This window comes from Gymnogyps californianus, chromosome Z, assembly GCF_018139145.2.
Source record: "Gymnogyps californianus isolate 813 chromosome Z, ASM1813914v2, whole genome shotgun sequence".
NCBI lineage: Eukaryota > Metazoa > Chordata > Aves > Accipitriformes > Cathartidae > Gymnogyps > Gymnogyps californianus.
Genome location: NC_059500.1, coordinates 75,787,135 through 75,811,960, shown reverse-complemented (window position 1 = coordinate 75,811,960; position 24,826 = coordinate 75,787,135). Strand labels below are relative to the sequence as shown.

General features: G+C 43.4%; 1 protein-coding gene across 33 annotated transcripts in view; it reads left to right on the top strand.

Moving 5' to 3' along the window:
* Positions 1 to 24,826, top strand: part of CELF4 (CUGBP Elav-like family member 4) — a 754,916-nt gene that overhangs the window by 667,371 nt on the left and 62,719 nt on the right. For 17 of the 33 annotated variants that reach the window (XM_050912572.1, XM_050912561.1, XM_050912547.1 and 14 more), the window contains 2 exons: positions 6,329 to 6,457; positions 11,314 to 11,393. In XM_050912572.1, the coding sequence (XP_050768529.1) occupies positions 6,329 to 6,457; positions 11,314 to 11,393 (209 nt within the window). The remainder of the gene's footprint in view (positions 1 to 6,328; positions 6,458 to 11,313; positions 11,394 to 24,826) is intronic. The other 16 variants (XM_050912562.1, XM_050912550.1, XM_050912541.1 and 13 more) reach the window with 1 other exon arrangement.

Here is a 24,826-nt window from a genome sequence, read left to right as displayed (position 1 = left end):
CTCTCCTATGAGAAAAGGCTGAGAGAGTTGGCCTTGTTCAGCCTGGAGAAGAGAAGGCTCCAGGGAGACTTTATTGCAGCCTTTCAGTACTTAAAGGGGGCTTATGAGAAAGATGGAGACAGACTTTTTAAGAGGGCCTGTTGTGATAGGACAAGGAGTAATGGTTTTAAACTACAAGAGGATAGATTCAGACTAGATACAAGGAAGAAATTCTTTACTGTGAGGGTGGTGAAACACTGGAAACAGTTGCCCAGAAAGGCACTAGAAGCCCATCCCTGGAAACATTCAAGGTCAGCTTGGACAGGGCTCTGAGTAACCTGATCTAGTTGAAGATGGCCCTGCTCATTGCAGGGGGAGTCGGACTAGACGACCTTTAAAGGTCCCTCCCAACCCAAACCATTCTATGATTCTGTATGATTCTATGATGGACATCCTCAGCGCCTCTCAGACACCACGCCTCCTCTCCCCTCTCAGTCGAGGACCAGTCAGGGAGCAGGCAAGGATGATCTGCTCTGCCTTTTTCATCCTCTGGTAGATGTGCCACTTGGCCCTATGCACTGGCATTTTCTTCTTACCCACACCTACACAGAAAATTTCTCTAGGCTGCTCGTTTGTTCTGTCATGGTGCCAAGGAGATATGCTTAAAGGCCTTCCCTGTGCCTGGACCGAGGCACTGCAGCTGGTCCCTCACTGTGTGTGCAAGCAATGTTTGGGGAGGAGGGGAATAGCAGCAGGGACAAATAATTATTAGCTATATAAATAATGGAATTAATTAGCATCTGGTTTCTGAAACAAAGCCATACAGAAACCTGGTCCTGATGCTTAGAAAGCCAAAGGCATCAAGTAACTTCAGAGAGGTGCTCTGGTGAATACTGTGTGCATACAGAAGATGCTTATTCCCATACAGAAATATGCAAATGCCAGTTTTGTTCTTGAACGAAGAAGCACACACACTATCCATGTGTGATGCCCTGGCAATGAACTCGGGATGAAATAGGGACGCTCACAGGTTTTAGAATAAGGGGTTTCATGGCTAGAAGGGACTGTAGTGGTCTTCTGGTTCGCCCTGCTGATTAGCCTGGGCCATGAAGGTGGTAGATCTGTCCCTCTTTATTTCCAAGGCCTTGGATGCAATGTTCTAGACAGTAAAGCTGGCTTACACTTTCCTAATACAAGGATTCAACCTCTTTGTTTTGCATGAGGAATACGAGAACACAAGTGTATTTATATACTCTTATCTAAATGTACGCCCACGCACACACATACATTAGTGAGAGCTATCTGGCTAAACACAAACCTGTGTCATGTCTCTCTGTGAGTGACCCTAATTTTCCACCAGTCCCTCCACAATTGCTGTGATTCTTGTTCTTGTCCTCTTGCTCCACAGAGGGTCAAACATCCTGCATCTCATTGTCCCTTCTGTCTCTTTAATTAGTGCCCGTCCTCCTCCTTCTCCCCCTCGCTCCCGCGTCCCCTCTTCCCATCTCCTCTCAGCGCTCGGTTGGCAACGCTCTATTATTTCACCTTTCACGCGTGCCGTCTCCTTCACCCGGGCCTGTCTGACACCTCTGCCTTACACTTATCATAGAAACATAACATTTAAATACAAATAGAACAGGGAATAATTTAACCCCTATTTGCACTGGGGAAGGTGCCGAGGTTTCGTATAAACACAGCCAGGGAGATTAATAGACGCTGTATATTTATCTGACAAGTTACATTTCTTCACCACTGTGCCTTGCAGCCAGCTCTTCCTGACAGGCACAAGCCTCTGTCACTGGCAGAGTGGTCAAGAAGAGGGAAGCCTGGTTTCATGGAGATATTGGAAATGTCACCAAGGGGACTTCTCTGGGAACTCTGTTTTACTATTTCTGTGGCCTTTCTCTCCCTACCTGTCCTCCTGGGAGGAAGGGGGGTGCTGGCTCCTGTTGTTGCTGTGGTTTGTTTATGGCAAAATGGGGTAGGCTTGGGAAGACTTTAACTTTCAGTATTATCAGACTGCCTCAGGTCGCTCATGGTGAGGGCCTCGTGGTGCACCAGGAAAAACGTCCTCAGCTCTCCTGGGCGCCACAGCACAGAGAAATAGTCATCCATGGTTATTTCTATGGGCCAAGCAGGCATGATGGACTCAGGTTGTGGAGAAAGACTGATAATGAGGTGAACACTAATGAGTGAAAACAAAAATGTGGGGATAAGAGGCTTACATGGACACCACATTCAGCCCCCATACTGCAGGGCAGTGTCACTGCTCAGACTGCTGCTGTTAAGGGCTGCCTCTACAGCGAGGTTAGCGAGGTTTCTTCAATAACTTGTAATATTTGGGTGTGAGATAGAAACTGAAACTGTCACTCTGGTGTATGTAATAGACAGAAATTTGGACAGGCCCTTCCTGACAAAAGCAAAGGGGAGATGCTCAGACGTGCATCAATACTTGATGCCTGGCCATGTGTGGCCTTGAGGAAGCTGCATAGAATAGGTTTTCATCACACCTGTCCTTAGACATCCTAAGTAAGCTCACTGTCTTGATTTCCCTCATAAGGAAGAGATAGAGGCTGCTCCTCATGGCTGCCTGCCTCTGTTGTGTAAGACAGGATGGTACTGCGAGGTACCACTCCCTTTTCTGTGGCCATGGGCCAGCTTAGGCTGGAGTACACACTCATGCCCACAGCTCATGTTGGGGGCATCCCAGATCATGGGCTTGTGCCCGGCCTCTTTTTGTCCTTCTCTTCTGCCCCTGGATAGTGGTATTCCTGTTCTCCTTGACTATGTGTTCCCTTTGCCCTGGGCCCAGATCTTAGGGGGCCTGGTCTGAAGGTTTTTTACCCCTCAGTCCCACAATCTGAAACGAGGATGGTAGCATCAAGCTTGGCAATGGAGGTCACAGGGGACTGATTCTGCCCAGTGCTCTGAAATTCAGATGTGGGTCCTGAGACCCATAGATTTGGGATAGTGTCTCACTGAAAGAGGAAGAAACATGGGATTCAGTGGGGTGGTATGGGTGGACCATGAGTGGTAGGGATGGACCCTACACCCTACAGACAGGGAGAGCTCAGGGACAGCTTGATCTGGGGACTGCTCCAGGTTTGTGTGCAGCTTAAACCTCTGGTTTGTGTAGGATATAGAGTGGCCTGAGTGATGGTACAGCAAGGTACTGCCCTTCATTCTCATTTGAGGACACTGGAACAGTCTGGTGGGGAGAACCTATGGTGTGCACACATGCTCAGACACATCCCACTGACACCACCACATCCTCTTTTCATTTTATTCTGGCAGTCTCATGGCCTTGTTCAGACATATTTACAAAGCAGAAGTAGTTGCCCTGGTGCATGGCATGTCAGCTTTTTGTTTGGGACAAAAGCAGCGCACAGGGGTGCTCGGGGTGTAAGAGGCTCCTACAAGCCCATTAGCCAAGACCTGGAATATGCCAAATGGTCCCAGCTGCTGAATCTTTCCCTCTCTCTTCCCACCCAAGATGTGCAAGGGGCATTGTTAAAACACACCGCTGAGCTCCCTGGCAGGGCTGGGACATGAAAGGAAAATGCAGCACTTTGTTAGAAGAACCTCTCAGAGAAAAAAGGTTGTTAAACTGACTCATTTTTTGTCAGCCGAGTGTGTGATTGTGTAGATTTCTGAGACAGCAGATGTGACAGATTATTCCCCTGACAAACCAAGGCACATTTTTTCAGGAGGGAGACAGGGCGCGGACTTGGAGACGGGGGTGGAGGTGATGTCCAGGCAGCGCTGAGCCCTGGCTAGCCATGGGGGCCCCTTCATGCCACCTCCCCTGGAGTGGCTGGACCAGCAGCCCCTGGGGAAAGTGGTCCTCACCCTTGGCAGAGCCTGTTCCTGGTGGTCTGATGGCCACCTTGTAGGCAGTTCACCAAAGCACCACGTCTTCTGCCAGCCAACTCTGGGGACAGGCATCACCACTCCTAGTGTCCTGCAGAGATGCAGAAAAGGGGGCTAAAATAAAAAAAAAAAATTAAAATAAAGTAAAATAGAATATAAAATTAAGTGGTTCTTAAAACACCTGGTTTTAGCTTTGCATAAACTAAACTAGACAAGGCAGTTTCAGGCCAGTTCCACACTAGAGAGTTTTGCTGACAGAGGAGGGATATGATTTTTTTTTAATGATACATTTATATTAGCAAAAAGCCTAGTGAAAATACAGTTACACAGCTACAGGAGTGCTTTTGCTGATGCAGCTTATTTGAAACAGGGGAAACTGTATAAAGTACAATATAACAGACGCTTCCTTTGTGCTGGAAGTATTTACCAGACACAAAATTTCTAGGCAAAGCCTTTTGCCGGTGGTGTTCCCAGTTTGTTCCCACTGCTCTGCCCCCTTCCTAAAATACCTCCCATCTTCCAGGACAGCTAGTCTCATTCGCTGGGTGGGTTTTCCTTGAATATCTGGACAACCATTGGAGTTTGGACTGGACTCTTTCTCCAAGGCTTTGTCTAGCCCTAGACTGAAAGAAGCCCCACAGAGCGCACACTCAGCTTCAGTGGCTGCCCCTCTAAGGCTTATGCCTCACCTCTGAGAGTCTCTTTTGCAGGTCAGTTTGGCCATCAAGAAAATAAACCTTTCAGATGTCCAAAACACCTACTCTTGAAGTGGGGACAGCCCACACGGTGTTAGTTAGGGCTTCGTGCTTCATTAAAGCCTGAACTTTGTGTTGCCAGCAAACACCTCGAAAAGTCTCTTTGCTTAATCAATTCCAACATAAAGTAGGCATATTTTTTGCTTTAACATATCTATTGGAACGCTGTTCCTGTTTTTCTCCCCTATCAGAAATGCACATGTACCCTCCTCAACCGATTTTTCCTACTATTTCAGCAGCCTAACTGAAGGCAACATAACTCCTCATTTTCTGGGGGCAGTACACTTTTCGTTCACGTGGATAACTCGACTGCAGGATTGAAAGCTCCTAATATCCTCACTCGATATCTACTGCATGAAAAATTATCCTCATCCAAGGCTATAAAGTAATTTGCCAATTTGCAGGTGCATCTTGGAGAGGGGAATTTTGATCAAACAGTGGTTGAAGCAGAACAGATTGCCTACACCAATGATTTCTCAGTGAACAAAAGTGACATAAATCACCCAATTAGTCAGCCAGAAAAGGTTTGTTGCAAACTAGTGTTTTGTTCAGCTTTAGGTTAACATGTGCATTAAAATAAATAAATTTAAAAATCAAACTATGTATTTATTTATTTACATATATTTATTCAAATTGGTTACATCTGCTCTGTAAACTGCTCTGAAAAAAACTCTTGGTTCACACATTTACATAGTGTTTAATGAATGATAAATAAGACATGAATCATGTGCAAATGACCTGTTTACATACACAGTGTAAACTGTGTAAATTTCTTTTTTTCTTGGTGTAATGGTACTAGTCTCTGAACATGAACTTGATCTAGTGGCATCACTCGGTGCCCTCTGAGATCTTTCTACCAACTCAGCAATCATTAGTTTGGCCTGTTTTCACCAAAATTTTCTGAAGGTGTTTCATTCTGGACTGGAGATCCCCATACTTGGTATAAGTATAAGTATAAATAGCCTTCCTCATTCAAAATACAATTATCTAGTAGCGGACCACGTCCTGCTTTGACATGAAATACCACCTGCTTGAGCTATCTCACGTATTAGTAATCATGTAAGTTAACTTTATGTTTCAAAAAACAATATATGTTTCAAAAACTTTGGGCTTATTTCGAATGAACTTCAAAAACATATTAAAAAACTCATCCAAACTTATAGGTGTGTGTCTGTGAGTGGGTATGAATGACAAATCTCCATTTACAGGCTGTGGCTTCCATTATATCCCGATTTAAAACAGCTTATGTTAAACATTTTTTTCCTGCAACTTATTTAGTATTGCGAGGGCTACTAACTTATGTTATTTTTCCTTTGGTCTTTATTTCTATATGCTATCTTTATCCACATTCCTCTTGGATTGCAGTCTGAGCAATGTTGTCATTTCACTTACTGCAAGCTGACTGCAAAAACTGATCAGAATAAGCTGATTTGGAAGATTTCGGTGCCTAGATTTTGAGAAGCAGTTAAAGATTTCATATATAACCCAACCTTTTTGGTTTGGTTGGTTTTTTTGTTTTTTTTTTAAATTGCCAAATTATTTTCAAGTACTCATTGAAAGTCAGATGCTTTTAAGGTTTTTTGAGCCAGCCACCTGAAAAGACTAGCAGCTTCTGAAATATGTCACCTCAATGAAATCACCGTTTGTTTTGCATGTGATACTGAGCCATCTTGGCTTTCACATCCCTCCTGAAATATGGTAAGCATCTCTTTATTTTGTTCCAGAAGACAGAAAACTCTTTGTGGGCATGCTCAATAAGCAGCAGTCAGAAGATGATGTGCGCAGGCTATTTGAGGCATTTGGCAACATCGAGGAGTGCACAATCCTTCGGGGACCTGATGGCAACAGCAAAGGTAAGGTGATGGCTTTTGTCAAGCTAGACCCGGTCTCAGTGTATGTATTATTTTCTGGTATGACAAAGTCACTATGTAGCAGCCAGGACAGCACCTCTTACATTAGGAGGGGTCACACCTGCCAAGGGAGGCCATTGCTTTACTGGTTGCTGTCTCCTTGTGCATGAGAGGAAAAAGCCGATTGCACTTAAAAACACATGCCCCCAACGAGCTATGTCTCGCCACATGCAAACTGATGCCTACTATTGTTTGTTCGCAGGGCAGAGCCTCCCCTCTGAATACAGGGCCTCTACATTTGCTCAAGACGTGCTCTCCCCACCCTGTTGAACAGGACAATTCTTTCTTTAAACAAAGCCAGGGTTGCTACCTTACATCTTGACTCACCAGCTCCACCATCACCTCTGCTTATTTCTCACCTGCCAGCCCCAGGTCTTCCCCTTCTTCACTTGGTATTTCTGCATAGATACACACCAGCCAGTGGTCACAATTGCAAGGGTACAGGTGCTGATTTAAACATTACACTCAGTAGACATTTACCATTTGAAACACACAAATGCTTCACTGCAGAACTAGGTGCCTTACCTCCTTCTGCCACTTTTTGGCATCACTTGTTACCTGAATAGCACAAAGGATTCTCTGCTGCAGCCCAGGTGTAAGAATGAGGCTTCTCTCTTGAACAGGAGGCTCATTTTTTTCCCCGTCAGTCTCTAGACAAAGTAACTTCAATTTGAATAGGAAGCCCTCTTCTCTTGACAGTATAATGTGTTCATTAAATATTGATCTGCGTATAATATATCATAAACTGTGCTGGAATGTGCAGCACCAGAGAAGAGACCAGTCCTGCTGATGCAGTTCATATCTCACTGGATATTTTGACATGTGACAACATCATCCAGCATATTTTTGCAACAGGGAGGCAAAAAATCCAAATCACAGTGATACACTGGAGAAAGATATTGCTATTCCATAAAATCACTGGTGGCCAAAAAAGACTTCACACCATCATTATAGGGCAGCTGACATAAGTCACCAAAGCTCAGCCTTCCTGATATAAATGGATGAAGATAAACTGTGGGCACCTTTCTTCAATTGTATGGCTATTTTAGTTCCATGACACCCAAAGATGGGGGCTGCCTCACTGGAAAGCAGTAGGCTAGGTTGGCCTAGAAGAGCTCCAACCATCTTAACAGTAGGCAGTTAAGCACTCCTTTCACTGAACAAATCAGTAAATTGAGGAAAAGCAAAAAAAATATGTCTGCTTCCACCTGGAATTGTAAGGAAAAAAATCTAATGACAGAGGAGTTAAACAGTAATAATAAAGGCAATAATGTCTGAGATCTGTAAGAAACAGATTCCAAAGGAGATCCAACCCACAGACTTGTATTCATACTTGCTCTATCTTTTTTTTTTTGTTCTTAAACAATTTCATTAAAGTATGAATCTGAGTGGCAGCTCCATATTGCTAACCAGTTTAATTATTAGTGGGCTGCAGTCTCGGGCTTGTGTTTCACTGAGCTGTTCATCAGGATCAATACTGATCCTTGACAGAGTTAATATTACCAGCTTCCATTTGCTGGTGCTATTTACTGAGAATGTGAAACTCCTAATTTACACACACACAGTTACATACACACACACATGCACACAGAGCAGTCAATCCAACAGAAAACTTAAGGCTAGTGCCCTTATCTTAGGAGACAGTCAGGCAAGCCACACTCCCACAAAGTTATTCCCAGTCTGTAATGTTTTCCATCTGCTAGATACACATTGCTTGTGACCTACTTATTTTGCGTAAAACCCATAAGGCTTGAAATCTACCTAAACTGAGATTTAAGCAGATTGTCTAAGTGCCAGATAGCAATCAGATCCCACAGACTTCAATCCTACCCAACCCAGTACGTGAAGCCCCACCAGGCATCCCTGTGGTGAGCTTCTAAGTCCTCCAGGTACCTTGATGCAAGCAATGCTCTCAGAAGGTAGGTCCCAGCTTCCCACTTCAATGCCACCACAGTCCAGCCACAGTCAGAAAGCTGCCTGAACCTTGCCTGAAGCCATGGGTGATGTCCTGAGCCATGATGCACGCCCTTCAGGGGGCTGCAGAAATACCTCCTGCATGAATCACTCAGGGGTAGGCACAGAGGCTGGAGCATGTAACCAGGTGGCAGAAGAGCTGGGACTGAGGCATTTCTCTGCCTGAAGAGGAGTGCAGAGCCTGTCTTTCCTGAGAGAGGTGGGAAAGAAAGGAGCGTTCATGCACCCCTCTGGGTAAAGCTCACCAGTGTGCAGCCAGGAGTGCAGGAGTCCTCAGCAGGAGTCCTCAGGTGAGGAGGCTGAAGTGGATCCAGTTCAACAAGCCAGCAGGACCCACAGGGTCTGCACTGCTGCTCTCTGGACAGCCTCTTTTTTTTTTTTTTTTCCCCCCTCCTCCCCTTTTTTTTCCTCCATTCAGCAGTTGTCTACTTCAGTAACTCAGAAAATAAAGCTTTCCCACAGCACCAGAATTTCCACAAGAGGAGTCTTAACACCCCCTGCAATTATAACCTTAGGCCCTGACTCTGCAGTCTCCTTCAAGCTGACAAGACAGTAAGAGGAGCCCTTCCAGCTCTATAATGTGGAAGTAAGGAAACAAAAAAAACTTAAGCACATGTATCTCCCTGTTCCGCACAGGTTATATATCTCTCTGTGTGTCAAAATCCCTTTAAACTCCAGATGTGCTCCTGCCGAAGGGACACCATAGTTCTGAGGAGAGTGGCACGACTGATATCCTCGGCTCATGAGGTCCTGGAGTCAGTTCTGGTGAACATGGAAAGGAAAGAGATTATGTGCACATTTGGTGTTGTGTACAGAAGCCATCCCATTGAACACACAAATAAAAGGGCTAAAATGTTGGGATCTCTGCTACCGCCTTGCCACCATACACTAGTAAAAGCTGACTTTTCACTTGTCCTGCTACCTCAAAACCTACGGGAAACAGTAAGAGGAAGCAGTAGGAGGGATCCCATTAACATCTTGCGCATTAGACAAGATCAATGCTCGCTACTCCCTTCATCCCACCTTTACCCAGCTCCACTGATCCAGATCCACCCCCCAGCACAGGGGTGAATTTCACCTGAAGAGAGTGAAGCCTTCAACATGACAGCAACACTGCAGCCAGAAATCCTGCTCTAAATGCAATGGGTAACTGGAGCTGGAAAGCTTTTGTGTATTTGCTAATCAGCATCTTCTTTTTAGAGGCAGAAAGTACAAAAGAATCTCTGCAAATAATTAAACACCCTAATTCTGGATTATCTCTGATTAATGAAGAGGAAGGCACAGTATCTCGGGAGCCCGGGAATGCTGGGCTGCGATTATGTCATAATTGATCCCTGTTGTTTCCAGCTGAAGTTTATCTATCTCATTTTCTCATGATTGTCTCCTCTCAACTCCTTATAAATTAGATCCAACTATTAGCAACAATCGTTGTGCTTTTCCTGAAATATAGTCTGAGCACAGTGCTGAGAGGGTAATGCAAAGTGAAGGGCTCCTAACTGTAAGCTAATTTCATATGTGTGTATTATTTTTAGAAGGCGCTATCACTGCTTTCTTCAATCTCACTTCTATCAGCCTGGGGACCTTTGGGGCTCATTCTTCTAGTTTGCAAGTAGGTTGCTCGAATGCTTCAGTTTTCACCCTGCACTGTATGGATCCATAAGAGTGTGTGGACTTTCTAAAGATTCTGCAAAGGGAATAAAGGAGAGCTGTCCCATTGACAGGACTGGCATCCCCTGCGCAGTGATCTGCACCCCTTCAGAGAAACAGCTAGGGCTTTGCAAATTGATTAAAAGCTCTTTGGTAGTAATAGAAGGGGATGGAAGCTAGAACTTCTCAGATCTCTCCCAATCTGTTCCAAAAACCGCCTCAGCATATAGAAATTACTCTTCCTCTCTCTGAGTCAGTTTGCTTGTAGCTAAGAGTGTTAGCAATACTTTCCCCCACTCTAGTGGTGCATGTGATCCTTTGAAGTGTTGATCATTTCTGCACTCTAGCACTTATTCATAAATGTACCTTTCTGCCCTAAAACCTCATGTAAGAGTTCAGTGTGAGATTCCTCACATGGCAATGCAGGCCGGAGAAACACTGCCCACATTTCTTTAATGTCCAGAGGAGAACACCTATACAGGCACTGGCTCTGCAGCTATGAAAGACTAAGATTCAAATTTTGGTGGTGGCAAGTTGGTAATCATCACATGCGGATCTCTCCCATCCCTACTTCTTCATCAGAAGCTGTCTCATGCTTTGTCAGACCAAAGCTGCTTGGGGCCAAGACAAGCTCTGAGCGTCTGTCATGGAGCTCTACCAGACAGTGATATGATAAGGTACCTTGTGGGTTTGGAGTAAGCTGAATGCCTTCTGTACATTTGGCCTGTGGTTGCTTGTAACAAGCATGTGTAGCTTTCTGATAATTTTTACACACTTCCTTACTGTTTCTTATAACCCCAGAGGGAGGAGCATTCAGAATTAAGTCCAATACAAATAAAAGAAAATTCGTTTTCACCCAATAAATTGTAAAATTGTGCAACGCTTTGCCATGGGAAGATGTGGAGGTCAAAACATAAGTGGATTCAAAATGTACTTGCTAAGTTTGTGTCCATCAGTGTCCATTACAAGCAATGTGCGAATTCAGGATACAGCTTTGCCTTAAGAGGTCCTCAGGCTGCTGAGGACTGGACTTTGGAAAGGAATAACCAGGTGCACATTTGCTTGTTGTACTTCCTCAACAACCATCTTTATTGGCCAGTTCTGAGGACAGGATATTCAGCTAGATGGACGTTCACGGTACCCATGCAACTTTTCTTATGTTCTTTTTCCTCTTCCAGGGTGTGCATTTGTGAAATACTCTTCACATGCGGAGGCCCAAGCAGCCATCAATGCCTTGCATGGCAGCCAGACAATGCCGGTGAGTAGCTCTGTAACACGGGCAAGTGAGGATCGGTCCAGCCTTTGCTGCCTATGGCCTGATTGAGGAGGAGGGATGATTTATCTATGCTCTGCAACTCATCTTTCAGGAAGGATGGATAACAGCTCAGGCATACAGTGCCTTGGGTGTGCTTAACTCATCAGTGGAAAGGCCAGGATGACACTGTCATTTCACACAGGCGCAGAACCCCAAGGGGTGCTGTGTTCTGTCACCAGCAGTTTTGATGACCTGAAAAAAAGACATACGGTTCACAGATGCCAAAAACATTGGGTCAAACTCACCATGAGTGTAACCTTTCAAGTTTCAGAGGGAGGAATCAAGTAGAAACTTGTGTCTGAGGGCTTCTTTGTTTTCCCTGCCCAAAGAGTCCCTGCCTCCAGGTGAAGGATAAAGAACTTTTTGCCAGCATTCAGCAGAAAGCAGCATGTTCACATGATGGCACTAGAAGCTAGAGACAAATCACACAGTAATGGGTACCTCTCACTGCTACTACAAAAGTGCCTACCTAGGAATAAACGTGGTCCCCTACATCCAACTTTTGAAAGACAGTCAGACCAACTACTGGATCTTCCAGGAAACATTTGAGGGATCATTCCACTTCGACAAATATCTAGTAATATGGGGTTTCGAGCCTGACAGATCAGGAAAGTAGAAATGGAGTTGTATTTTCTAGGCAAAATTATATTTCTAGATCATCACACAGACCTAGAGGAATGTAATGCATTCCACTGTCAGGAAGGAAAGACAATCTGGTACAACATGTTTTGGTTTATTATAATAGTATATTATTTTTATTACTAATTATTCACAGTGTAAATCATGAAGGGCTAAGAAGCGTGCCGACAACTTGGAAAGGATACAGGAAAGCTCAATAAAAAATATTTAAGAGTGTAAAATCTCCCTTTCAGTAAGAGACTCTAATGTAAATTCATGAATTTATCCAAATAAGTTAAAGTAGGCCTGGCAGATTGTCTCTAGATCTTTGCAGGGACGAAAATGGAAAATTCTTTACAGGGGAAAAGGTTTCTAAAAGTAGCAAATCATCAAGATCTCATTTTTTGGAACCCCATCTTAGACAAATCAGTTTAAAAATGGTACATGTTTACCAGTGATACTACTGAAAAAAATCTCCTTAAAGAAGGGGGTCTCATTTTTTTGAAGCATTACAATACTTTTAGGAGTCTCTTCCTAAAAGATTCATTCTAACAAAACCAGATGGTGGGCTTGATGCTGACATCCCATAGTGAAATATGATGGGCATCTTTCCTGAGACAGGTCAAAGAGGTACTTTTAATGACTTTCTTTCAAACTTTCACACAAAGTCATAGTGTCCATAAACTGACATCAGGAATTGCAGTTCCATAGGGTGTGGTACCACAAAAAGGTGTAATAAAAAGTCAGTCCCTGTCCTCAAAATCCTGCAAACTCATATGACAGAGGTGAGAGGAAGACAGGAGAAAACAGACAAAACCCAAGAATAGTTGAAGATTATATCTAGATCTAGTATACCCAAAATACCCTTATCCTTCCCCAGCCCTTATCCTTCCTACTTTCAGCACACTTTAGACAAGAAAAAAATACTCACCTCTCAACCACTTGGGAGAGAATTTCTGTTCCATCCTGCTGACGTCAACTGAGCTTAGGATGTGCAAAACAATGAAGAATTTGGCCATTTCATGGGTCAGGTTTTTATGGGACCATTTTTTCTGTTGACTTATTTGACTCAAATACCTGATATAGAAATGTTCTTGAATAACCAGATCTGGGCATCTGAAAAAACATCACAATTTAACCCTTACCAGATGCACATCCCAGGCTTACAATCAAGTTTCCATGGGTTGACAAGTTTCTGTGAATTGGCTGAACCTCAGCAGCAGTCCACGTACCTACTCTTAGTTCACAGGAAAAGCAAGTAGAATATTATTAATTTCATCCTCTTTATTATAAGCTAAGTTATGTGGCATTGCCTTATATCTTCCATGAGCTACTCAGCAGACTAGTGAGGACCTGTCGAGTGACCGCCACTTGATCAAGACATGGAGCACACACTGTTTTTCCCACAGGGTGTCAAAATGCTTAAGGCGTTTTGAATGAGATGGGCCAAATCCTGCATGTGGTCTCTGTTCCCATTCTTGTTTTCATGGTGCTTCAGGGTATGCAGCCTCTTTCAGGGCTTGGATGTTCACAGAGAAATGCAGCCACCTCGTGGTGAGATGGCAATGTAGCCCTCGTCCTTGGAAAGGAGAGGTGCATTGCTGCCATGTTTCTTCAGTTCCCCCTCCCATTTCTCTCACCATTAGGACTGGCCTCAGTTGTCCGGCTGCGATGCCAACTCAAAGTTGTTCCTGTGGTTCAGCCAATTTAAACATCTCTTGCCTTGTCTTCGTGTACTACCAACGGGGCATCCATCATCATTCTTGTCAGGTCTCGAGCCGTTCGTTCCTGCGGCAGACTCCTGTTTCTCCACAGCTGTCAGGATTATTGCTCTACTGTGACTTCCTGTTCACACAACATATGTTGCCTAATAGTTTCAAAAGGCAACTTTCTTTTATGAAAGTTGTTTTCTTTTTTTTTTTTTAATTAGCCTTTCCTTGGACAGGTGCCTGACCGCCATCCGTCACAAGCCCATTTCTCTATGCAAGGCACTTGTTTCTCCTAAGGGCCCACCAAACAGGTCTACAGCTTTCCAATTTTCACACAATCAATTGCTTTTAGAAATAACTTTCCCAAAATCCCTTACTTTTGAGCAGGCCTAAAGTTCGTTCTGTATCTACCTGCCCAGAGAGCTTTTGGGGGTCTTTTTAAATCATATTGCTTATCAACTCATCAGCTTTACAATAGTGTTTTACCTGACCTCCACGTCCTCCTTTATGAGAGATCACAATTTTCATGTACTTTTGCATGTATTTATAATGTATTCATAACAATTATATGCCCTGTACTTTTAGCTTTGGTTACTCTGTCCCCTCCTGTCTCTCTTCCTCATCCATATGGGAGCATAAACAGGTCTCTTCACATGATTCTCTTCCCTTCCTCATCCAAGCCTTGTCCCTAGCAGCCTTATCTACAAACACAAATTCAGCTATTATTTCTATAGTGACAGCTTGCAGATCTAACTTCTCTACTGCAGGACTGACTCCTGTCCAAACTAAAATCTTGGCCTGTCTTTCCAGCATCTCCTCGTGGATGTCTAGCTGTCAAATCAAGCTCAATATGTATAAAACAGAACTCTTGAACTTTTCCTCCCAAACTCTGTCTCCTCTTTCCTCCGCCTCCATTCTCAGTCACTGTGGACAACATTATCATCCTAGCTGTCAGTCATGCTCCTACCTAGGCATCATCTTCTGCTTGGTTTTCTCCTTCTCTCCATGTCTTCATATGCATTTGACAGCCAAATGTTGTAGAGTCGTTCTGCACAACACATCTAACACATCTAAGATACGGCCTTGTCCATCGAGCCGCGCAGAATAAGCTCTCCTCCATGCTTCATCACGCATACCTAAATTGCAGCAGCTTTTATCCTACCCAGAAAGTACACAGGGTTAAAAACTATACTACTGTTGCACTTTTTTCACCATCTCACCCACTGTGGCACCTCAGAATATCTTTTGTTATGAATTAATTCCTGGAAGGGGTAGAACAGTACTGTTATCTACATTTTCTGCATAGAGGTGAGAAGAAGTGAAGAGTGTGATTCATTTGACTTAGCTTTAACAGTCTAAAAGTTTGTAATCTATTCTAAACATGTTCTAGGATTCCTATAGAAAGGAGAGAGAGACATTTCTAGATATTTGAGCATTCTTCCCTTTATCTACCTGTGCTAGGATGGGCTAAACCACCCTCTGTGCATGCCTGTCCCTTTCATTAATTGTAATGGAGATCTCCATAACGACATTAGACTGAATACCTGAGATGGGACTCGTCTCACCTAATCTGAGACAACGAGAAGCTAAGGAACTATGTCTGAGGTTGTCATCTAAGTGTCGTCTAAGTTTCTATTATAATCAATAGCGAGAAACAGATACCTTTGGAGGAATTTTATTTTACAGCAATAGATTTTGAAACCTGTCAAACCAAAACCCAAATAGAAGTGTGCTTTTTAGCTAATTTTAGGTGTCAGATTCCCATGGTCTGCCAGTTCCAAAATAGTGGTTCTTCACCTGAAGTGTAAGTTAGAATGAAAAAGGATCCATACTGTTTAAAAACAGAAGCTTCCTGCAGATGTCTCAGAGTCTACAATTGCCTTTGCTCACCAGTGATACACCCTTGCCACCCTGAAATCCTTCTGCTGCATTTGTTGCTGCCACAGTAATCTTGCTGGAGCTAAAGATCTAGCTATGGTGACTCTATACCAGCTGACATTAGTCACCTACAAGTCAGATGTTAAAGCTGTTCACTTGGCCTCTTGTCTGATTCCTCCCACATAGCTCAGACATGTGGTTTAAGATTGCTTGACCGAGCCATGGAGGCATCTGCCTCCATGCTGAGTGTGCAAGGAGCTGCACTGAGTGTGCAGCTTAGAGTGGACACCTAACTTCATGTCCAATGCGAGGGGAGCTGAATCCTGTTCTGGGTATTTGCTGCCCAACTAAAACAATTTAGGATTCAGAAACCAGGCATCCCACATCTGAGTACTCTGACTCCTGATCCCTTAGGTGTATTGTGAACTTGCCTAACACACTAATTGTCAGCACTACATTCATTCTATACTTTTCTTCAATTAATGAAATGTAAGACCTTTAAGATCTCCAGAACCCGGTAAGGTGGCATCCCCTACCACACAGGCCAAGTCCTTTTTTGTTTTACTATAGAAGTCTGCAGCACCTTGGTCAAACCACAACATTTCTTCTGCGTCCAGGCAATAGCATCCCAAGTCTACCTATGCCTGGCTGAACATCTTCCATGAAAATTACTTTTTGGATGGAATCGTTGGTTTTGTGAAAAGAAAGGAAAATGTGAGACTTGGATACAAGCACTGAACAGATGTCTGCCTTTCAGAGAAAGATTCAACTTAGTTGAACTTAAAAAAAAAAAGGTACTGCAACCCAAAACTTTGTTTACTAGGGGGCTTTCATTTCAACATTTTTCTGTGCAGCTCTTATCAACACAAATGAGAAAACAACTTCAAATCTCTGTTCAGGAACCACCTATATCAAATGGTGCAATTATTGCTCAGTGTTGTTAGGCGACAGACCGATTAGATCTCTAATTCTTGTATTTAGGTTTTTTTTATTAATCAAGAAAATATGAATGACACAACAACTTGAATAAGGTTGCCTTTCAGCCTCTGCCCACCATGTTCTTTGGAAGTTCACCCGTAGCACCAAAATTCCCAGCCAAACACGATTAATAGTCAGATTAAGGGATTCTCTTCTTGCCGTATACAATGTACTATCTACCTTCTCATACTGTAAGAGATTTTTGCCATTAATTAAGCTGGAGGAATTTTTCAACTGTTTAGTATACCAAGTGAGAGTGACTTAAATAAGAGATTATCAAAAATTACCCCAAGAAACAAGTATCATTGTCAGTACATCATGTACAGTGGCCCTCTTTCAAACTAATGGCAAACGGGGCACAGTTCTCCTCTTCCTGGCTTTGGATGCTCAGGCACGTCATCAAAGAAACCAACCCCGGCTCGCATTTATGACTGCTATTATTATTGCTGTGCATTCCTACGGTGCAGTTACGACTTTGCAAAGCACTGTGAAGTTGCCTTCAGACACAGTCCCATTACGGAAACTGGCCGAGCAGCTGTTCTCACCCCCTGTCAACGCAGCAGAGGAATATTTAGGTGAATTAGGGATGGAAGGGAAGGCAGTCAGAGTCTGCAGAAGGAGCTCTGAGCAGGTGGAGGAAAAAAGGAAAATAGGCCTTTGTGGGCATGATGAAGTTGTAGCCTGGGCGCCTCGTTTGCAGAGCGGCAGGGAAGCGGCTGTTATTATGCGTGCACGCTGGCACCAAAGCGCTGAGTCGGCAGAAACTCCCTGGGAGGAGCAGCGTGGCGGCTCCAGTGAGTAGGGGGCCACAATGCCGTAGATCAGCTGAGGTATTTTTAACAATTATTTTGATATAAACAGCTCTGAACTTGAGGAGTTCCATGTAAATGGGAAGCAGTGGGGCTTGTAATTAGATTTGTGTACACTTTCATAAATTGCTGGGAAACATCAAAGCTGTGATAGAAGGCTGTGGTGCACTTTATTTCCTTCTTCTGTTCTTCTGTTAATTGAATGGTTGATGTGTGGATAGGAAGTGTTGGCTTCGCGGAGTACTATTTACAGACCCGCTGACAGCTGCACTGTGAAAATTAACAGGAACAGAGCAGCCTCTGTCACAGCTCTTCCCGTGAGGGACTTGCTTCAAATTGGATCATTTCTTTCATAGGAGAAACTTTCCTCATCTCTCCTTCTTTCTTTGCAAATATGCACACACATCCAACTGCACGCTCCCCTTCTCCCTTCAGGCTCCTGGCAGCCTTTAGTGCTCGGAAGGTGGGTTTGTCATTTCCGCAAAGTTGTGGGAGTTCAACTGCAGTTCAAAACTTGTAGCATATTCCACTTCCAGCAAGACGCATCTTCAGGAAGTCAACCAAATCTGTGAGCCGGGTGTGTGGAGCCACAGCTTCATGTTTGCAGGTCTCACCTCAACAGGAACATGTTCTTCACCCTCTTAGAAACTCTAGCAGTTTTCCTCTCAGACTACTACTGTTGCAAATGTGGTTATTGTTGATCTTACATGGAATTGCTGTGTGCTAAGCACGATATAAACCTCTTACAGGAAAGTTCCCACACTCAGCAGCTTACCAACTAAAGGCTAGGGTTGACCCAGCTGAATTACATCAAAGTGTTGGTCAAAGTACAAAACTTCAGGGTCATCTGTAGTCTTATCATCTACACTTCTCTTACAGTTGATGGAGAGAAACATCCCTCTGTCTTAAGTACGTGATGGTTTAGAAGAGATACCCAAAATGACTGCAATTAAGTCATCCGAATGTCCCTATAAGGGACAAGACACAAGAGATAAGCAAAAGAAGCAACAATACAATGTCTGGGAATTAACTGGTCTTATACACAATTAATCAGTATATTTAGCCAGTTCGTAGCCAAAGTCACAGCAATTCTTTTTCCTGGTCCCAGTAGAGAAGTAATAATGAGTGAATACTTGAGCATCTAAATCTTAATATTTACTTAAATCTGGAGAACATAGAATTAAGAAGGTCAAACTTGAAGCCATCAATCCACCACCTCACTTCCCAAGGGTGTCTTCAAAATATCCAGGTAACATAAACAGAACTTTAGACAAACCCATAATGCAAATAGATAACAATTAAATAGACCATGATCCAGAGTATGAATTAACCAACAAAATTTACTCTCATTGAGATTCCAGCATGGGCTCAAGTTCTCAGTTAATAAAAGCCGCCTTGTGACAGTCAGTAAAGAGAGAGTCACTGACCCCCTCAGGCTGTCAGGGTAAATAGGAAATGGGAAAGTCATTAGACTTCAGTTTTACATGAACACAGAAACATAAAGGGGGGATTTTCAAAGGTAATTCCGGGTGAAAGTTGATGAGAGTCCAGCATCTAAGTGCCCTTCATGCCTCGCAGCTGAATTTGCCCTAAAGTTACTTGCCCAAAGTCACAAAGTCTGGGGTGGAGTGGGGTCTTATCAATGCAAGTTCATCTGCTCAAATTAATGCAGAAGGCTGAGGCCTTGTTTTATACTGTTGATATTGGAGAAGCTGATGGAAGAGAATGGAGATGCCAACTCAGACCCATTGTTTTTTCTCTTCACTGTTGATCTGCTCTCTAGAGAACATGCACCCATGCAATGTCTTTCTGTAACACATAGACTGGCTTGTTTAACTCAGGGCAAGGCACAGCGCATCCATTCCTTCTATTAAAAAATAATAATACATTAGGAAACCATTCATAACTTACCAGCAGCAGGCCTGGCCCTCCTTCCAGTAATGAATTATTTTTCTGAATATGCTACCTAAACACCATTTATAAAGTCATGTGTTGTCCTTTGGGATGAAAGAAGCAATGGATGTGTAATACCTAGATGTTAATTTGCAGTCGTTTCTTCTGTCAAAATCCAATGGCTCTTGATAGTTCTGCCCTGCTTTCCCTTGGGCAGCAGGTGCTGGCCGGAGGGGGACTAATGTTTGTAAATCATCCCACCCCACTGCTGCCACCAAGACAGCTGATTCTACAACTTTTGGGCCAGCAGTTTCCCAGTGTTACCATAATTTCCCTTAATTCTTTCTATAAAAAATAAAATTGTAAGACCATATTCCCTGCCTCTGCCCTTGTTCCACAAATGAACTAATAAATCACATGTTTCTGGGTCCCAGAACAGAAAATCCAGGCAGCTTGGCTGCCTGACAGGGTGTCCTGATCTCAGCTGTGATAGAGTTAATTTTCTTCCTGGTAGCTGGTATAGTGCTGGTTTTTGGATTTAGTATGCAAATAATGTTGATAACACACCGATGTTTTAGTTGTTGCTGAGTAGCACTTATCCTAAGTCAAGGATTTTTCAGTTTCCCGTGCTCTGCCAGCAAGCAGGTGTGCAAGAAGCTGGGAGGGAGCACACCCAGGACAGCTGACCTGAACTAGCCAAAGGGATATTCCATACCATGGAACGTCATGCCAGTATATAAACAGGGGGGAGTTGGCCAGGAAGGGCAGATCACTGCTGGGGCATCGGTCAGCAGGTGGTGAGCAATTGCATTGTGCATCACTTGTCTTTTCTTGGGTTTTATTTCTCTCTCTATTTGTTATATTCCTTTTCATTACGGTTATTATATTTTATTATTATTATTGTTATTATTATGTCTTATTTTATTTTAGTTATTAGACCATCCTTATCTCAACCCGTGAGTTTCACTTTTTTTTTCCGATTCTCCTCCCCGTCCACTGCAAGCGGGGAGGAGTGAGCAAGTGGCTGCATGGTGCTTAGTTGCTGGCTGGGGTTAAACCACAACACAGGGGATATGAATCATACTGGAGCCAAAGATGGCCTTTATTTCTCAAGTCATATCTCCATAGCTGTGCAGGCATCTGGCAGGACAGCGGAGAGACCTGTTGGATGTGACAGGCTTCACTCACGGTCTTCCCCGGGCTTCCTGGCTCCCTCTGAACCGCAGCATTCATTGCCTCCAAATGGGATAAGGGGGATAACTGCTCGTGAGCCACATGGCCTCGCTCTAGACAAAAGCATATAATTGGCACCATAATGTCTCTTTATGGGTCCAAGGGGAGATGGGAAATAAATCAACAGCCATGGAGGCGGCTGGGGGAAAACGGGAGTGGGACCTTGCCACCGCCAAGCGTTGCCCAAGTCCTGGTGCTGACAGCAGCCCCTGCAAGGCTCACTGCGCTCAACACTTGTCTCATCTGGATGAGATTAGGACCTGCGGGGGCTAAAATAATTCACAAGCACTGACCTTTCTAGGATATCAGAGATATTAATAAGCCTCCAGCCTGAGAGGCATAAAATGTTCCCTGCTGGGCAGGGGTATTCCCATCCTACTGGAGGGAGCTCCACCAGGCATCACCACCTTCCTCTAATGACAATGTGCTCTTCCCACTGCAGAGAGGAATGAAGACGTCAGCATTAGGTCTTTACCCCTCTGCTTGCTTTGGGGAGGTTTCTTTCTTCCCCCCTCTTCCCTTCCTCTTTCTTTTGCTCCAAACCTCATTTACATCAGTGGAATCTTCCCTTTGATGTAAGTGGGCTCTGGATCAACATTATCACTCTGAATGCTTCTGCTTGTTTCCCTTTAATCCACTCCTTCCCAGCCCTGTTCAGGTGTGCGGTCTGGATTGATAACACACTTTCTTGTAAGGAAAACACAAAGACCGTAGTAACTGGTAAATTGCTATCCCTATCCAAAACATAGCCGGCATTAAGTGATTCAGTAGCTATTACCCAAATGGGTTTTGCAAAGATCAACATGAATTTTTAAAGGACAAAGACGTATTTAGATCAAAACAACAACTTTCAGATAAGACCCTCAATTGAAGTCCACACAAATTCACAAATGCGAAGCATCCTACCGGACACGAATGTCTTTGCCTTATATGTCCCCTGGGAAGTTAAATCAGGTAGGTGAATATGCTTGACTTCCCATCCCAAAGGTCTGTGTGATACTCACAGGAAGAGTGGTTGTGAAGTCTCACCCAGCAGCAAGGAGACATGTTTCAGTCTTGGTGGAGTGGAATGCAATAAGGGCAGATCCTTCAGCGTAAACCAACCAAAACCAGCAGAGCTTCACTGAGTTTACACAATCCCATAGCTTCAGCTGACCACCTGTTTCACCATACTAAAGCATGGGTAATACCTCCCTGCAAGCAGAATCATTTATCAACTAATGACCCTGTGGGTTTACAGTGCTTGGAGATCTTCAGTTTAAATATGCTGCAAAAATGCAAATACTTCTTACTATCCCAGTCAAGTAACATGCTTTACACCATGATAGCCTAGAGTCATACAGCGTGACAGTGATCTGGGATGCCCAGTCATGTGCAGCATGTTTACAACTCAGTGCCACTGAAATGTTCTTTTATGTCACATGCACAGTTGAAATGTATCTGCCCAGCTTGCCAGCCCTTCCTCAACATCTGTTTCTTTCCAAGTCATCTTAGGCTGTTCATGTCCTCATCTTGAACTGCCAAGGAAGAGTGGAGCTCATGCGAGCAGAGTCCCGAAGTGTCATGGGCTCCATACCTGGTTGTGATGCTGCCTTGCTATGACAATAGACAATTCACTTTATGGCTCTGGAATTATTCCACTTCTCTTATTTTCATCCTTGCCTATTTAGCTAGAAGGAGAGATCATTGAGATACTAGCTTTCATGGGGATCTATGCTGCAGCTACTAAACATTTCCTTAATAGTAATAATAATTTATTAAAAAATTATGTCAAGTCATCATTTGTTGCTGTAGGAATATTTTCAGTGGAAGTATACTTTTAGTAAACACAAAACTAAACATATCTTCCAAACAATGTTACTCTTATTGGGAAGGGAAACCTATAACACTTTCTTTTGCATTCTGGATTTTAGGTTTTTCTTCAAATAGACAAAAAAGAATTATTTATTGCTTTCATATTCCTAAATAGCAGGTAAGAATTTCCAGTCTATTTGTATAACAACACTTTGCACTTCATAATGCATTAAAGAAGGTGAATGATTCTGTGAGGACTTTTAACATCCATAGACTGAGCTGAAAAATGCAGAGCTGCTTGAAGAACTCTGCTTTGAAGTTTAGGTTGTTTGGATATCTGGTTTTGATTTGAGGGGCATACTAATACCCAGGTTATATAGAGAGTTCTTTCTAATTAGAATTGGGTACAGTGCCACCAGGAGTCAATGATTCTGTTGCCCTGTGGAAAGCAATAACTTCAGCTCAGAGAGACACCTGCTAAGTAGTGTACGGGCAAGTAAAACCTAAATCAAGCTTCCAGTCCAAATAAATTACAGCTCCGGAGACCTGTGAAGGGAAGTACCTGCAGCAACTCTCTCTGCTTAGACATTGCATGAAGAATCCCCTCTAGCAAGGGAGCAGCATTATCAAAGGGTCTGTCGCTCCAGCCCTAGATGAATGCCTCCTTTCCCCACTCCGTCTCTGTCACTCTCATCTCAAGTGTGTCTAAACCAGCTCTCAGGACTGTACAGTGGAAATCGCTCCTCGTGACTGCCGTCCTACTCATCTTTCAGATGAGACATGAAATTGAAGCCCTGAGTACAGAAAAACATAGCATATTTCACAACAGGGGAGGGATGTTAGTCCTGGTCTTCTGGCCGTGTTCCAGCATGGGTAATTACATTTCTACCTAGCTAAAATTGCCTCTGCTCTACAGTTTTAATTGGACATTAGATTCTTTTTTGCTTGTCTAAAATCCCAGGTTGGGGTAAAACCCCCACTGGCTAATTCAGCAGCCCTATTTTCCGTAGAGCTACACAGGCATTTCCAAAAAAAATCTGGTTTTGTTTTCAGACTTAGGAGGCATCATACCAAATGGCCTGACCTGACAGAGCCCAAAGTAAAGAAATCCTCCTTTGGCTTTCAAACCCTAACGTCAAGGACCTTTGTGTGGAAATACTATCCTGAATGGCTTGCTGAAGGTCAGCATCCTCCCAGCTCTGCTTTGCAGTCGCAAAGGGGGTGCTAAGGCAAAATTTCCAACACAAGCAACCCCATTCACGTGATGACACTTAGGAAGGTAGTCTGATTGCCCAAACGAGAAGTATCCAGCAGCATCTATTCATTTAAGCATCTTAGCTGGTGTGCACAGCTGACATTTTGGAAGGTATTTAATAGGATCTGCACATCCAGATCTCTTATACTCAAGAGCTTTAGTGACCAGAACTTTAATGTAACAAGACTTTTAAAAATATTTTTGCCCAGAACTGCTAACTGGCTCCATCTGAGCTAACCAAGATATAAAAGTCCACCTGTATGAGACAGACACCCTTGCAGCAAAGTATGTAAGTGTATGCTTACCTCCAATAGGACATTCACTAAGCTTAAAGTGAAACATAATTTAATGGCTTTGGTGAATTAGGCCCAAATTCATCAGTTTTGCAAGAAAAAGTTGTCTAACTATCTGTAGAGATTCGTAACCTACTGAGTCAGAGGAAACTTATAGGCCTGACAGGAAAAGAAAATTCAGGCATATATTATGGAAGAAAACATCTTCATAAAACTTTTCCTATGAAAATTGTTCTAGGGAGAAGCAACTTTCCCTGATGCTGTGCAGTATTATTTGGTCTCCTGAAAAGCTTTTGCTTAATTTGTGTATACACTCCATTTGGAAGGCCATAACTAATGGGAAACAGTCCCAACAACCAGGCAAAAGATTTGTTTTCCTTTGTCTTTAAATGAAATATCAATGGATGGATATTTTATTTTTAGTTGAATATGAAATTTCACAAGCGACCTGTCAAGCTCCTGTTTTCAAGAATGACTTTATTTCACAGGTCAAGACAGGCTGGGAAATTAGTTTTTCCCACAGAGGACTCTGATTAAGGATTACAAAGTGAGTGTGGCGCAGAGTGATTTTTCCTCCATCTTTTCCCTCGCCTTGCCAGCTTAGAGAGCATCTGACTCTGCTGACTAAGGGGAGCAATTCATTACCGTGCATTGGAGGGGGACGGGAAGCAAGATAGTCATATTAAGTGGACTTGCTGGCCCAAGAGAGAATAGGGAAAGCATAATAATACTTAGCCCTTATATTATTCTTTTCATCTGTAGATATCAAAGCACTTGAAAAAGAAGGTTGATTTGATGGGAAAGGAGATAAATGCCAATTCCAAGTAGCCTATTGCAGAGGTACCAGCAGGAATGTTCATTTTCATGATAGTCTCTTTTGACCGTGGATCTGCAGGGTAGAGAAATAAACAGGTCC